Source organism: Rissa tridactyla, chromosome 1 (genome assembly GCF_028500815.1).
Source record: "Rissa tridactyla isolate bRisTri1 chromosome 1, bRisTri1.patW.cur.20221130, whole genome shotgun sequence".
NCBI lineage: Eukaryota > Metazoa > Chordata > Aves > Charadriiformes > Laridae > Rissa > Rissa tridactyla.
Genome location: NC_071466.1, coordinates 153,618,472 through 153,631,091, shown reverse-complemented (window position 1 = coordinate 153,631,091; position 12,620 = coordinate 153,618,472). Strand labels below are relative to the sequence as shown.

The window sequence follows — 12,620 nt, the reverse complement described above, 5'->3', positions numbered from 1 at the left end:
GTCTCCACAGTATTGCGGCTAGATCTGTTCTCTTGGGATTTTCCAGGCTATGCTGTCTCATTTGCTTTTATGTCCTTTCTTTGGTGTTTTTTAAGCATTTTGCTTAAATTTCTTCCAGTTGAAATTCTGTGAACCTGCACTTACATATAAACTTCTATTTCACCTCTTGCCTCCATGTTTTTGCCCCAAACTGTGTCATACATTTTTTTCTTCTTTACTCTGCTTTTTGTTTGGAGCAGCCTTCCATGACACGCATGCTAAACTCCTTATTCCAACTCACTTTTACCATAAAGATCTATAAAGCCATACAGCATGTGTCCAGAGGATATAAGTCCTTTAATCTCCCGTACTCTGCATCCAAACAATCTTTACTCTATGTAAAATTACATCTTCTTTGAGACAGATTAGATTTTGGCGTATGCATTCAGTGAATATGCACCTGTGAATAACAATAGAAAGCAAACCTCTAAGTAATACATGAGCGTGTGAAGAATCGTGGGCTATGGAAGCTTAATACTTTAAATAGCTTTTAAATACTTTAAATAGCTACTTTAAATAGGCAGTATTATGATAGTATTGTTGCTTCTCATTTAGACTTCCTTGCATCTAATTGTTGTTTTTCTCATAAGATTTCCAGAGTTTGCTCACTTTTGTTGTGTCTTAGGCAATTTGGAATTGTGAAAGAAAGCCAACAGTCAGGGAAAGCATTTTGAATAAATGTTGACAGTTAGTTTGGCTTTAAGCACATCATCTCTGCGTTTGGCTGTTCTAGTTCCTTAGATATGAATTCAGAAATATGAATAAAATAAGAGCTGACTGTTATCTTGTGAAAGCTATTCACAAGTGTATTGTGGGATATGTTGGTGGGTTTGTGTCACAAAGAGGCGTATCTGAGGCTTTTGGCATTTGGGGAGAAAAAGCTGTCAAAGCTGTATGGGGTCGGCCATTCATTTTGCAGAAATGTTGCGATTATAATCTGCTAGAAGCTCTTGCTTTTCTTCAAAAGGCTTATTTGACTTTGTCGGTAAAGATTTTAGCATCTTATATATTTGCAAAACAGAAAACCAGCATTCCTTGTAATATCTATGTTATACCTGTTAGAATGGTGAACCTGAGAAAGGAATAGGCCTTTAACAAGACGGTCAGCTATGCTGTTGTCTTTTCTTGTCTGTGGAAATTTATGCTACGCTTTTATCCTTGTGAGTTAAGGAAGGGAGTGACAAAGTGAAGGGAGTAGCATAAGGTAATGTGAAAACCTGATTTAACACTTGCCTATTGGTCTGAAGGACGGCTCTGCAAAGATATAGATCGTTTGCACAAGAGAGGGCTATAAACCGTATTTATTAAAAAATAGTGAGAATCCTTGCAAATTAAATTAGAGGTAAGATATGTGGCTATTGCTACTAAAATCTGAGGCATTCCATTGGTTTGGGTCTAAATTTCATAAATGCCCTCCTGGGGAAGATTTCACAAAAACTCCAACCTATGGTCTTGTGGGAGTGAAAGAGCCCATTTAATGAGGATTTGGTACCTCCTCATGTTATGATAATGAGATTGCTTGTTTATGAGAAAAGCGTGTATGTGTAGGTAACAAAAATACTCTGGGGCAAAATATCTTTCAAGTATTACCCTTATCTGTTCAGCAGATTTAAGTTTTGATCACAGTCAGTATTTTTGTACACTTCAGATCTCTGCTATCAAAGTTGTGCTAAGTAAGTTTGGGGCTGTTATGCTTGGTAAACATAGAATCATAGAATTGTCTAGGTTGGAAGGGACCTTTCAGATCATATCTGCACTGGCAGAAGCATTATGCTAGCAACGATACCATCAGAATAGTACTTCCACCATTAAAATAGTAATGTTAATGTGCTCCTACTCTAGATGTGATCACAGAAACTGAACGTTCATGCAATAGGAGATGAACTGTTGCAGCAAATGTACCATATATTCATTAGACTTTTTTGTTCCTAGGACTGGTAACCCCATCCTCTAGTGAATATTTTTTTAGAAGTTCTATGTGATGTCTAACATTACAAGTATTTTAGATAAAAATATGCATGTTCTAAGACATAGCAGAGTTTGACTGAACTGATAGGTTTTCGTTACAGGTATTGCACCCTGCTGTAGAGTCTCTAGACCTCCGAGACTGTGATATTTCAGATAATGCATTATTGCAGCTTTATAACTGCAAGCAATTGAAAAAAATCAACTTAAATTCTTGCAAAGAAAACAGATTGGGAATCACTTCAGAAGGTATGTTATCTGTGCACAGATAACTGGGGGCTTATTTCTGTTTTGTTTTTCTTGTTAGATAGGAGTAAATTGCAAAAAATGTCTAGGGTAAATATTGCTTAAAAAATCCACAATGCCACACTAACACTAATTAAAGGTCACTTCAGTGGTGTAAATTACAGGCCTAGAGCACTGATTATCTTATGAAAGAGAGCTATCAGGTTACTCTCATGCTAGGTTTCAGGAAAAATTATGCTACATTTGATTGTATTTTCCACTTCATCTTAATTATTCCTTCCTCAAAACTTGTTCCAGAGCCTTACCAGTACCACTGGTGTTAAAGTTTCAGGCTTGTGATTTTCTGTTTTACTTTTTCCCCTTTTTAAATTAAATATATTGTTATGAAATAAGCCTATAGCATCTCCTCTGACTTAAAAGACTTGACTTGCTTTAGGATTTTAGCATTTCAGGCATTACTTTTAACCTCCAGTTTCAAGTTGTGTCCGGAGCTATTAGCTTAAAATAATTAAGCTTGCTGAGTTTTATTTCCCACAAGTTTTGTTTTGTCTTTTCATTACACTTACTTCTTTGCTCCAGCATTAACTCCCCCTTATTGAAAACAGAGGCAAAATATTAATTTAGTATTCATCTAATGTATACCATACTTTAGATCAGTCTTGGTTTGTATTTTCTTACCACTGCACAGTAATACACTTATCTTTTTACTTAAGTAATTGGTTAAACTTCGAAAAATTGATTTTTATTTATTTTCACCTCATTGTTTTACTTTTTGACCCCTAAGATATAGTTTGCAATGGTCTTCCCTCCATGCCTTCATCTGTCCACTGATTTCTAGTATGGTTCTTAAGGTACCAGCTAAACCTAGAGCTCCTTATGTATACTTTTTGTCTATTTGTATAGAGATTCCTGATTACTTTGCAATTAAATCTGGGAAGTCTAGTTCTTTATTGGCAAGTTCCTAGTCCATCCAACTTTACTAACTTCCCTACTTATAAACGGAGCCCTGACAATCGGTTATGAAGCCTTTAATTTGAGCTGGAACAGTTTTTTATCAGTCATCTCAGTTACATAGAGGAAAAAAAGACCCCAAACCACTCCAGTTTAGAGTGGTGTTACCTTTTACTAATTCAGTAACAGGTGAGGAGGTTTTGGTTGGTTTGTTTGAGGTTTTTTTTGTTGTTCTTGTTTTGCTTGGTGTTGGTTTGGTTTTTTGTTTTGTTTTGTTTTTTTAAGAAACCTGCTGGCTACCACATCCAGAAATACCTGAGCCTTCTCATTACTAGGAAACGTTTGCTCTGTAGATTGCACATGGAATGTTTAGCGTCCTTTAATACAATGTGCAGTAGTACTTACTTTGTCAAATTCAACTACCACTCCTGTCTCTTCTAGCATTGTTTGCAAAGTGGTTCTGACCCAAGCAAGTACTATTTCATCTGTGTTTCTCTGAAGTTCTTCTATAGTAACCTATCTTGAAGACATTCAGTTTTTTTATTTCTGTCTACCAGAAGTGATATAACTTTCTGTACAGCTGGAATCATCATGTTTCCATCATCCTTGCAATGAATTCCTTTCACAAATTGCGTTTGTAGTTCATGTACTTTTATTTTATTGACTGCGTCCTGACACTTCTATGCAAATACTTTGGTTATTGCTAACTGTCAGGGCTCTGAGAGTACCAGCAGACCGTAATGGCCATGACTGGTCTCACCTGCCATGCCCACCTACACCAACCAGCTGCCCATGGACCCTGGGTCCTTGCCTGAGCTGTGTTGTAGGGGTACCTGGTTCTTGTTCTTCTTCTGAACTATTGTTTTGATTTCTTGAATTGCCCTCAGGCGTGACCTCTTACCTTGCTTTTTGCCTGATATTCACTGCACTGTCCGTGGGACCTAGCGCTGTCATCAGTCTGCTTTCAAGCCATTCACTTTCTTTCATGCACTCACTGAGGTGATACGTCGTATCATATAACATCCCTCAGGTATCCCTCTGCAGTATGGAAGGGAATTCAGCATTTAGAAATTTTTATCAACTCTGTCATTGTTCATTGTCAATTTCTTTTTCTTAGCCTTGAATTAAAAGAAATCAACCACAAAATTATTTCCTTGTACAGAGTCTTGCTGGCATGGCATGAGATGAAAGTTGAACAGTGACCAGGGGACAGCATATTGGATTCAGCATGGTGGTTATGTTAAAAAATGAATAATTCTTTAAATGGTTCCGTTTCTTTGACAGGTGTCATAGCACTGGCCTTATCCTGTCCTTACTTGCGTGAAGCGTCTTTTAAAAGGTGCTGTGATATAACTGACAGTGGAGTCCTTGCTCTTGCACTCAACTGCCAGTTCCTACAAATAGTGAACTTGGGCAGCTGTTCAGGCATCATGGATGCATCTCTGCAGGCACTAGGAGAAAACTGCAAATTTCTTCACAGTGTGGACTTTTCATCTACTCAGGTAATTACGGTGGCAATTGGCTAATTGAGTTTTGTTTGTTTATTTTTTAAGATTGTCATGATAAAATTGAAAGGGGATCTTTTTAGTTCTACTCTTAACAAGATTTAGGACCACAGTTTGCTTCCAATTTCCTCCTCTCAGGGAAAAGGAAAGATATATTTTGCATCTTGGTAACCAGAAAAATACACGTTTTGGTATTACTGAATGTATTGTGGACCAAAGATAACCTTTTATTAGAATCTACCTAATATTGGAGATTGTTTTTCAGTATCTGTATTTAATTCATTAATTTTCTTCAAGTTGTAAAGTAATCAAAAATACTTCATTTAAAGAAAGTAGAATCTTGGACAGATTGTTGTTTGCTTTCAGTTAGGACAAACTGACCTGAGTAACAATAATATAGGATGTCAAACATATCAGCCCCCTAGTAGAAGTAAACACTCCATAACTAGTTCTAGTTCAAGAGTGACTGTGCTTTCTGAATAGCTTGTCGGAGTTATATTATGGAGTCAGTGCGGAAAGAATGATACTTAAGATGTCAGAAGGGGCAGGTAAGAGGATTTAACAACAGTTAGCATTGAGAAGGGGGAAACCAGCTGCAACAGCAATACTGTAACATACTTCATAATTACAGTAAGATAATGAAGTGGGGGAAAGGGTTTTTTTTGCCGTAGTGTAGCATTCAGTTGACTGTGATGGTGAGTAGATTATGTTGACCGTGAGTCAAGCACAGAGCATTCGTAATGAAGTGTCAGATCTGGAAAACATGTAGCAGGCTCTTATTTTAGATGCTATTCTTCTCCTTTCAGGTTTTCCAGAAGTAGGGTGTCAAAAGTAATTTAATGTTTTCTTTTGTTATTTTCAATATTATCATTTAACTCTGTTTTTCAAACTTATTTCACTACTGTTTTGTTCCCTTGCCTCTCTTTTCCTTTATGCAAAATAGCTAAGTTTCCCTGTATATGTTTTAAATGAGATACAAGCTTCTTGAGTAACTAAACATTTCCACAGTTTTTTTCTTTCTGATAATCATATGATGACAATACACTAGAGTTCTGAATTTCATTTGACTAAAAATAAATGGAAACATATTTAAATGAAATAAGTTTAAGACGAAGCAGAGAAACTATGGATGGCTCACGCCTGTAGAGATTGCAAGGCCTAACCGTATTCATGTGTTATTATTCTTGTGAATGCTTAGTAAAAATATCAGGTGAAACTGGCAAAGCTGTGTGTAAGAGTAAAACCATGAGAATGTTGGAAATAAATGAACAGGCAAAGAAGGACACAGCTCACTTGCAGGAATGAGGAAGCAGATGTGAGCTGGACTAGAAAGGGGCCAAATGCCTCAAGGTGATGTAGCCATTTTAAAAATAGGCTCATCTGGTGACTGCAGAGATGAAGTACAATAAATATAAGGCATAGAAGTGGTGTAAAATAACAAGAAATGGGTCAGGTGAGGCAAGGGAAGGATTGAATTATGAAGGAGATGTAGCACTGTGTCCCCTGTATGCACACAGAAAGTGTGAGTGGAAGCTTGGCGTGAAGAACTCTGCTACACTGGCCCAGGACTGCATAAGAAATCTATTCATGTTTGTTTATTGGTATGCTTATGTTACCATTCTGAGGAGGTAGGTTTTATACATAAACCCCGTTCTTACTGCACTACTTCTAGCGTGCTCTAAATTCCAGCAGCGTCAACGGGTAGAAACACAGACTCAAGAGCCCAAATTGCTGCACTAATTAAACGGTACACTTCCTCTCTAATGTTCATTGACTCAGTGTATGGCAAATAATAGTGGGAACAATCTTGCCTGAAAGGGCTGTGTGAACTGTATCAGTTTTCTATGTAGCGTCTGGGACAGTTTAGTTCTCTGCAAAATGTGTTGGGAAAAGCAGGAGTGTTGTGGGTTAGCCGTTTTTATCTGTCCAGACACTTCTCACGTAGAAGAGAGCTGGGTTGCTAATGTACTTAACTGCTGGTGCTGGGCTATGTGAGCCTTTTCGAGAGATGCATAGAGTTTGGTGACAACTGATCTGTACCAAGAAGCTGATATATTTGTGACTTGGTGTTAACTGCAGGTGGTTTATCACCAATATAAGAGTGTATCCCTTGAAGAGGATGTGCAGATGTGGCATTGCAGACAATCCACATAGATATTCAATAGAGTAGAAAACAATACTGCAACACTGTAGTAATAGTATAGCAATGGTTACTGTGAGCTTGTACAGGGAAGCGAGGGGACTTTGTTTTCATACAAAACTGGTTTCATGCTTTCCTGCTGTCATAACCATATACTCACAAGCATCAAGACGGTAGCATTCAGATGGTCTCCCCAGTGTTCAGGCACCAACCAGGCACTCTGCTCCAGGGTTGTTTTGATGTCGTGGAGGGTAAGGGACACAGGCTGTCAAATCTTCATCACTTTACTCAGGTTACTCTTAGGTTGATGACCATTTTATACCCTTTAGGAACTGATAGTTGTTATAGATTGTGGCCCAATAATTGACAGGAACCAGTCCAATTAATCAAATTAGTTTATTAAGCAAGCCGCAGCAAGCAAAACAGCGCTGGGCGGCCGGGGAGTTTTTGCTCCGCCAACGGCGCGCACCCACTTCCCGAAAGTAGCTGATTATATACTCTTCTGGTTCCCGTATATGTGTCAATCCTGGTATATTCTGTGTCTGAGCGACGTGTTGCTAGGGGGTCGGTCTTGTCCCGCCTCCTGGTGGTCGTGAGGCTGAAGGCTCCTCATCTTTATCGGTGTCCTTTGGGTGACTCTTTTCAGCTTATCACACGACTTAGCTCTTCCCTTTGAAGTGTTAAAGCACACCAGATGCCTGTGATTTAGGTATTGAGGTGTCAAAGCGCACCAGATAGCACACCGGATGCCTATGATTTAGGTATTGAGGTGTCAAAGCGCACCAGATAGCACACCGGATGCCTGTGATTTAAGTATGTGAAGGGTCAAAACATTGTAATTTTTCACCAGCCTTTAAGAAAGCCTGATTTGATTAACAAACATGATTTTATTTATTACATAGTGATTACTCTCTCCGTTCTGTCCCACCTATGGGAGTTATTAGAATTTATTCATTTACTGCCCTTTGTCTCCTGGTTTGAGTGTTTTCAGGAGCTAACTGTGCTGTCATCTTGATGACCTGCGAAGCTAGGTACTGACAATAGCTGCCACTCTTACAGGCCTTTATGCGCCTCCATGCTGGATGTTCCTGTCCATTCTCCATGTGCACTGATCTGACCCTTTCTGTTACAGTTCTGTACAGTAGACTTGCAATAGGGAGCCAGAAGGCAATAAGACAGTTTGTGCAATGGAAATAATCAAATCTTTAAACAGAAATGGAGCTTGTGGTCTCTAGATTCTACCTGTCAAATTTGGCTGAATCTTACTGTGCATATTTGCTGACTACTATTCCTGCCATCTAATATAAACTCTATGAAAAAACCTGTGTGACGGATCCGATATCCAGTCCAGCTTTTGAACTGGGGAGGTAGCTTAATGAATTTGGTTCCCGGGAGCAAATTAATAAATTGGCCTTTTTTGCTTTTCTAAGGAAAGGAATGTCTTTGGTCTCTCTCGTCTCTCTTGCAAGTAATCATTGCTTCATGGCAGTCTGTAGCCAATCACTTTGATAAACCTTTTAGAGCGCGTGTATGACGACTGCTGTAAGCCTGCTTGTTTGAGGGATTTTTGTCTTATGTGGCTGGTTTGTTTCAAGATAGGTAAAAATAAGACAGCAGATAAAAGACTGCTATGATTACTTTTTTTTTTTTCCCAATCCAAGAAACTTCCTTCAGGAACATCTCCAGCAGTGCTTTAAACCTTATAAATTAAAAGTGCCGTGCTCTGACCATGATAGTGTGCCCACTGTTAAATGGGACAAGGAAGCTGCAGAAACAGCAGTTACACAATTGGAAACATCCCAGTAGAAAACCAGACTGGATCACGTGGCAGTAAAATGCAACAGTGTTTAATAGACTGGAAAAAACATACTTTGATAACTTTCTCTACAAGCTTAATTGGGAAGAAAATACTGTACTGTTAAGTGTGTTCAGTGACTGCGGGGAGTGAACAAATTAATATAATTCTTCCCCCCCCCCCCGAATAGCTGTGTTTGAAAAAGTTGAGCTTTAATCCATTGTGTTAATACTAACGTGTTTTTTTCTCTAGGTAACAGATGATGGCGTTGTAGCACTAGTGAGTGGAACATGTTCAAAGAATTTAAAGGTAACTTACTTAACCTAATACCAAAGAAATGAACAAAAGCAAATACTTGTATTTTTAAATTATTATTAGTAGTATTACTTCTGAGGGATGGCTTTTATTGAATGACTATTGCCTTGATTTTTGTTATCAGTTGGCTATTTTCTGTCTCTGTAGCAGTGCTTCAGACCAGCTTTTTGAAAACCTCAGTCTTTTCAAAATAAGTTTTCTTCTGTTGACTGTAGTATGCTTATTTTAACTCATATTATTTTAGAGAGCTGTATAATAAATGCAAATGAATGCTTAACTTTTCCCCTTGATTTCTTCGGAGTTATTTCTTCATTCTGTTGAACGCTGAGGCAGAATTTATAATGTTGATAATTCCATGGATTTATGAAATCAATTAGCACCTCTGCATAGGTGCATCTCTAACTCATGAAAGTGAATGTGTAAATGAAGCTGGTTTTGCGTAAAGGTTCTCTAGGCACTGAGACAGTGTTAAATGATGGAGAAGAGGTATCCCATATGTCTTATCATAAATGATCTTTTACTTTTCTATATAGTACATTTCTTACCTCTGTGTGTGGTTTTGCTTTTGTATAGGCTGGTTCTGAATCCAAGCTATTAATCTAGAAACTAAGATGGGAAACAAGTCATACTTCTGCCGGTATTGTAGTGTTTAATAAAAAAAACCAACCCTAAACAAAATACCAAATCTGGGACCACTGACAGAATTAATAGCCTGGAAAAAATAGAACTGTTACTGTTTTATTTGAAGGGCGAAGAGGTAGAGTTGGTTTTGGTTTTTTCCGACTGATTTGTCTATATTGCACAATCTTTTTAGTCTTGATATGTCTTGTGATACAAGATGAAATTATTATTATTCAGACCATAGCAATGAGAGATCTTTTTGTTTTATATAGTAGAAGTGACTTGAAAATATCTTTGTATTTTAGCGGCTTACCCCTTTATCTGTAGCAAAACATTGATTCCAGATTTTCTGAACAACCCTGAGACTATGCAGAGTCTTCATAAGCCACCTCTTGTATCCAGCCTGCAAATGTAAAGCGAGGTGTATCAGCCTGATTTGAATTAGGTAATTCAGACTAGGTCACTCTCAAAAGTCTTCAGTACGTATGTCTTAAAACACAAGTTTGTAATAAGTAAATATTGTAATAGGTTTTGGAGTGGGGTTCTGTAAAGTTCCTCGGGGGTTCCTAGAGGTTTTTGAACTATTTTCCAGCAATGTTGGTGTAATTACTCCATCAGTGTTGTCTTCCCTTTTCTGTATTATTGCTGTCCACAGTTCACAGAGAATTATATTCTCGTGTGTAAACCCTTTTTCTCAAACCATAGAAATGCAGTTCCATTTATTTCTAATAAAAATTTCCAGCTTACAAAATGTGGCCTTTAATGTTTCCTCGTCACGTTGTTGTAGTTACTATTTCTTTGAAAATGCACGGGGTTTCTTTTGCGTGTGCTGTGGATGGATGCCTGTGGAAGCTGTACTAGATCAGGAAGAACAAGTTGGGTTGCTTCATCTAAAAGTGTTCAAGAAAGTAATGTTGAGGTGGTGGGCTTTGATTTCAGAAGAACTAATGGGAAATTTCAGTCATGCCAGTATGAATTTTGCTTGTTCATTTTCCTGTGCTCAATACTTGATTCTACTTTCTTAAAAGCCACATATTTAAGGGCTTTTGCTTTTTTTTTTTTTTTGGGGGGGGGGGTGTTGGGGGGAATGGGGCACTCTGTGAAGTTTTAATAAGGCAAAATTTAATGGTTTTGTGTGGAATGACAATTTTAAAAACAGAAGTTGTGTTCTGTCAGTATAAACAGCTAGAATAGTTTGTGTCTCTTCGTTTACAAACAGTAAGAAAAATAAATTTAGTAGAGAATATGGGATTATTTGCTACAATCTCTTCTTCAGTGTAACTCTTTTCCTTGTCTGTGTCACAATCCTCATACCTCTTGTTTCATATCATCAAAGTGAAAATTTGTAGACAGTGATCTAATGTCGGGTACATAGTGAAAAAAGTAGGGTCTTAAAATTCTCAACTGTAACTAGCAGGCAGATTTATAAATCTTTTTACTTCATTCAGGTTCTGCATTTCACTTAATCATTAAAAGGAACTAAAAATTGTACATATATCAGCTTTTGTATATCTTGCTTCTCTGAATACAGTTCTTGTTTTCTGTGTCATCATTCTGTACAAAGTTGCATCTATTACAAAAGGTCCCTTTCATTTCTGTGCTCTTTCAAGATCCTTGAGGTTTATCATTTGGAAATATACTCTTTCACAATAAAACGGTGTTGGTTTTTTTTATTTTTACTCCATGATCCCCAAAGTATGTTTTCCCAAATCCTGTTTTCATTAGATTTGATAGTCTCTTTTCTGCATTTCTTCTTGTATGTTATATTTATTGATATGTAAGGCAGTTCAGAGGGGGAAAATGTTGGTAATAGTCTGTTAATTTATTCTGAATTTATTTGTTCTCTAGCACATACAAGAGGTACTAGTTACCCAACTGCAGAGGAATGAAGAACAGAGCAGGTTTTAGTCTAGCCTTGGAAGAAGTTCTTAGACTTATTTTAGGAACTAGATAGATAGATATTAGGAACTTGTGCAGAGACTAATGAATCCTGCCTGTTTTGGGTAACCCCAGAATTCAGTTTGGGTTCTGTTCTTCTGGACAACAGTGTTAGGAGAATGTGTGTTGTGGGAAAACTGATGGGACTCAAACACCACAGAATCTTATTGAAGAGTTTTCTCAGTTGTCTTGAATGGTATATGTGTTTTGGGAAAACTCAGGTTTATGTTTCTAGTTTTGACTTTTCATAGAAAAGCTGTCTTAATTTTCCTGAGGGTATTTTTCTGGTCTGTACAGGACCACAGATAAGGTCAACGTACAGAAGAGTAGTAGGTCATAGTTTCTGCTGGGTGGGGATCTCTGAAAATGGTTGGGCAAAGGAAAGCTCTGCCTCCAAAACTACGGGTGCTCTGACAGGCTTTTGTTACTACTATTTTCATGTCAGGAGATCCACATGGAACGCTGTGTGAATCTGACTGATGTTGCTGTGGAAGCGGTCCTTACTTCTTGTCCGAAGATACACATTTTTCTGTTCCATGGATGCCCGTTGGTGACAGGTAGGTCAAATTGTGCAGGGAGTAAGGAAGAGTAATTACTTCCTGATAGTATCTTCTTGCTCTCTGAAAAAGCACACTATATGTTGTAAATAGTCCCAAACAAATAATAATTTACTAGATAAAATAATAATTGTACGCTGAGATATTCAAAGCAAGGTGGGAGTTTTGCTTTGAAATACATCAACCTTCAGAGAGGGATTTTTTTGTTGTTTTGGAGTTTTGGGAATTTTTTTCTTTCCTTCCCCATAACACCCCCCCCCCACCGCCCTCGACATGCTGGTGAAGACCCAAAGTTGATGATAAGACTTCAGAAAAATATGTTAGCATCTTAAACCCGTACTCTATTCCAAAAGTATGGAACAGCATCCATTCAAGAAACAGTGGAAGGGAGTAGGACTGATCAGCCTGAAGAAAACCCAAACTTAAGAGGGGTTGTGATCTATCTTGGGTTGTTGTTTTTTTTAAGTTCGGTTGGTTGGTGATGCTTTACAGTTAATGTGATTGGAGAAAGAACCGAGTGGTTTTGAATTACTCCAGGTATATCTGAA

General features: G+C 37.8%; 1 protein-coding gene across 3 annotated transcripts in view; it reads left to right on the top strand.

Annotated features, from left to right (window-relative positions):
• The window catches only part of AMN1 (antagonist of mitotic exit network 1 homolog), a 30,455-nt gene that overhangs the window by 9,549 nt on the left and 8,286 nt on the right, over positions 1–12,620 (top strand). For all 3 annotated transcript variants that reach the window (XM_054189168.1, XM_054189169.1, XM_054189170.1), the window contains 4 exons: positions 2,109–2,253; positions 4,486–4,703; positions 8,894–8,950; positions 11,961–12,072. In XM_054189168.1, the coding sequence (XP_054045143.1) occupies positions 2,109–2,253; positions 4,486–4,703; positions 8,894–8,950; positions 11,961–12,072 (532 nt within the window). The remainder of the gene's footprint in view (positions 1–2,108; positions 2,254–4,485; positions 4,704–8,893; positions 8,951–11,960; positions 12,073–12,620) is intronic.